The sequence below is a fragment of the Borostomias antarcticus genome, assembly GCF_949987555.1.
Source record: "Borostomias antarcticus genome assembly, chromosome: 29".
Taxonomy (NCBI): Eukaryota; Metazoa; Chordata; class Actinopteri; order Stomiiformes; family Stomiidae; genus Borostomias; species Borostomias antarcticus.
This window is the reverse complement of record NC_140262.1, coordinates 5,069,756-5,072,096: the sequence shown is the minus strand read 5'-3', so window position 1 is coordinate 5,072,096 and position 2,341 is coordinate 5,069,756. Positions and strand designations below refer to the sequence as shown.

Here is a 2,341-nt window from a genome sequence, read left to right as displayed (position 1 = left end):
AAGTAAAAAAAAAAAAAAAATATATATATATATAAAAAATAAAAAAAATAATGAAAAAGCAAAACTATTATAACCTTGATCAATACTTAGTGGCGAAGCTACACCTCACTCCGCACGTGCCGGCAGAGTGACACAGAGCAGCGGTGTAAAATTTCACTCACTCTGAGTCTAGAGCGATCAGCCCTCAGCCTTCGTTCACTGTCCATCGTGAACTTTGTACTCTCGTCAGATGGAGCAGAGCAGACACGTGTAAAATGTACAGTGTTACCGGTAACACCGGTGTTGTCATGAGTTTAAGCGGTGGGATAAAATCCTCACTGTGGCCTCCCTAATGATGCGTCATGTTTAATTTTGCCATGGAAAGTATGGACCAATACTCTGGCTGGCCTTGCTGTGAGCTTTTCCTGCAGAGGCCGTAGCTGAACTCCAATAATCCCCACAGGAGCTTCCATGTACCAACAGCTTATCAATGAAGACCTGATTTGAGCTGTGCTACATGCATGGGTGGAGGTGTGCGCTCACCGAACAAGTGTAAAATATATTAAGATACTGTATGTATCACTTTTATTTACAGAATGTAGCCTAACAAGTATAAATATCAAGTGCTGTTGTGCTGAGTACAGCTAGTTATTAATTACTATTACTACAACGAAGTACCTCAAACAGATAACAGACTGCTTGGTTCCAAAATAAACAAGGAAGAATGTGTAGTGCTCCTGCTATGGCTCAAACTTCCTCTGATCACACACTCACAATCACATTTGTAGTCAAGATAAAAGGTTGTAGGGAGAGAGGGAGAGAGAGAGAGAGAGGGAGAGAGAGAGAGAGAGAGAGAGAGAGAGTGTGTGTGTGTGTGTGTGTGTGTGAGGGGATAAAACAGAGTAGAGTGTGCGTGTGCCAAGCAGAAGGATATCTTTGTCTACAGAGTGCCGTTGCAGAGTAGCCAAGTAGATAGAAGCTTGTCTGTTGTTGTATCTGATAGGGCAGGCAGATACAGGGGCCCTAGAGCTGTTGTTGTATCTGATAGGGCAGGCAGAGATACAGGGGCCCCAGAGCTGTTGTTGTATCTGATAGGGCAGGCAGATACAGGGGCCCTAGAGCTGTTGTTGTATCTGATAGTGCAGGCAGAGATACACGGGCCCCAGAGCGTTTCTACATCTGCTGATGTCCCTCTTGGCTGACCAGGCAGTCTTTGTTTTAACCAGTGACCTTTGCTCACATTGTCTTGCACATTTTCAATCTCATTCTCCATATGGCAAAATGTAGGATATATATATATATATATATATAGAGAGAGAGAGAGAGAGAGAGAGAAAGAGAGAGAGAGAGAGAGAGAGAGAGCGGGATGTTTTTGTTTGAACAGTTCAACTCAAACACTGCCATTTCCTACACCACCCACTTAATCTCAATTCACAATCGATAAAATTCCACGAACCCCTTCCTAATATTGACTAAATCGCTGATGACAAAGACCATTTATCAGTGATGTACTGTGTACTGTAGGCTGGGCCAACTTGGCTTTTGAAGATGAATGACCCTGCAGGCTGTAGTAACTTTTAACCGGGGGGGCTTTGCCCAGTGGGAGCCCCCCCCCCCCCTGCCTGCCTCCACACACACATTTCACACACAGCTTCTAGGTTAATAATAAGAGGGAGGCATTTGGGTCATTTTAACAATTAGGAGATGGCTTTTCCTACAATGTCTTCCCTTCTACGATAAGCCGTCTCCTCGTCAGATTTAGCAGGAGTTAGTAAGACTTCTGACGCCCATGGTGGCATCTGGGGTATGTGAGGGTGTGGTGTGGGGACTATTTCAGAGCTTGAACAACACTTAGTTTAACACACACACACACACACACACACACACACACACACACACACACACACACACACACACACACACACACACACACACACACACAGTCGTTTTTTTTTTTTTATCCTTGGAAGACAGCGCCACCCCGAGCATTTTTGGTTGCCGATCGACTGTGCACTCCATTGCAGTGGTCTTACAGTCCCGTGAGTAGATAAATGATTGTCGATTACAATGATCCAAAGTCCACTTCCAAAACAATATAGCCTACCTGTAGTGAATGAATGAACTCAAACGGTTATCACAAAACGCCGAAAGGACGAGAACTAGACTATGTCTTTGAAAAGGTTGACGTTTTCAGCATGTGCTGTGTTACGGTCTGTCAACTGGGGTGTAATCCCACCAAAACAACCCCCTGTGGCTCTGGGACAGGGTTTCGTCAGGTCCTATTATGAGACCGCTCAACCCGCCGGCCCAACCCCACCAGGGGAAGCACCTGTCCGGACAGTGGACCTCCGCAGCGACACGG

At 45.4% G+C, this 2,341-nt stretch overlaps 1 protein-coding gene across 1 annotated transcript in view; it reads left to right on the top strand.

Annotated features, from left to right (window-relative positions):
* Positions 1 to 2,096: 2,096 nt before the first annotated feature.
* The window catches only part of tha1 (threonine aldolase 1), a 2,753-nt gene continuing 2,508 nt past the window's right edge, over positions 2,097 to 2,341 (top strand). Inside the window, exon 1 of the mRNA XM_084459711.1 lies at positions 2,097 to 2,341. This exon is cut by the window's right edge and continues 87 nt beyond it. Within this exon, the coding sequence (XP_084315837.1) occupies positions 2,146 to 2,341 (196 nt within the window). The 5' untranslated portion in view covers positions 2,097 to 2,145.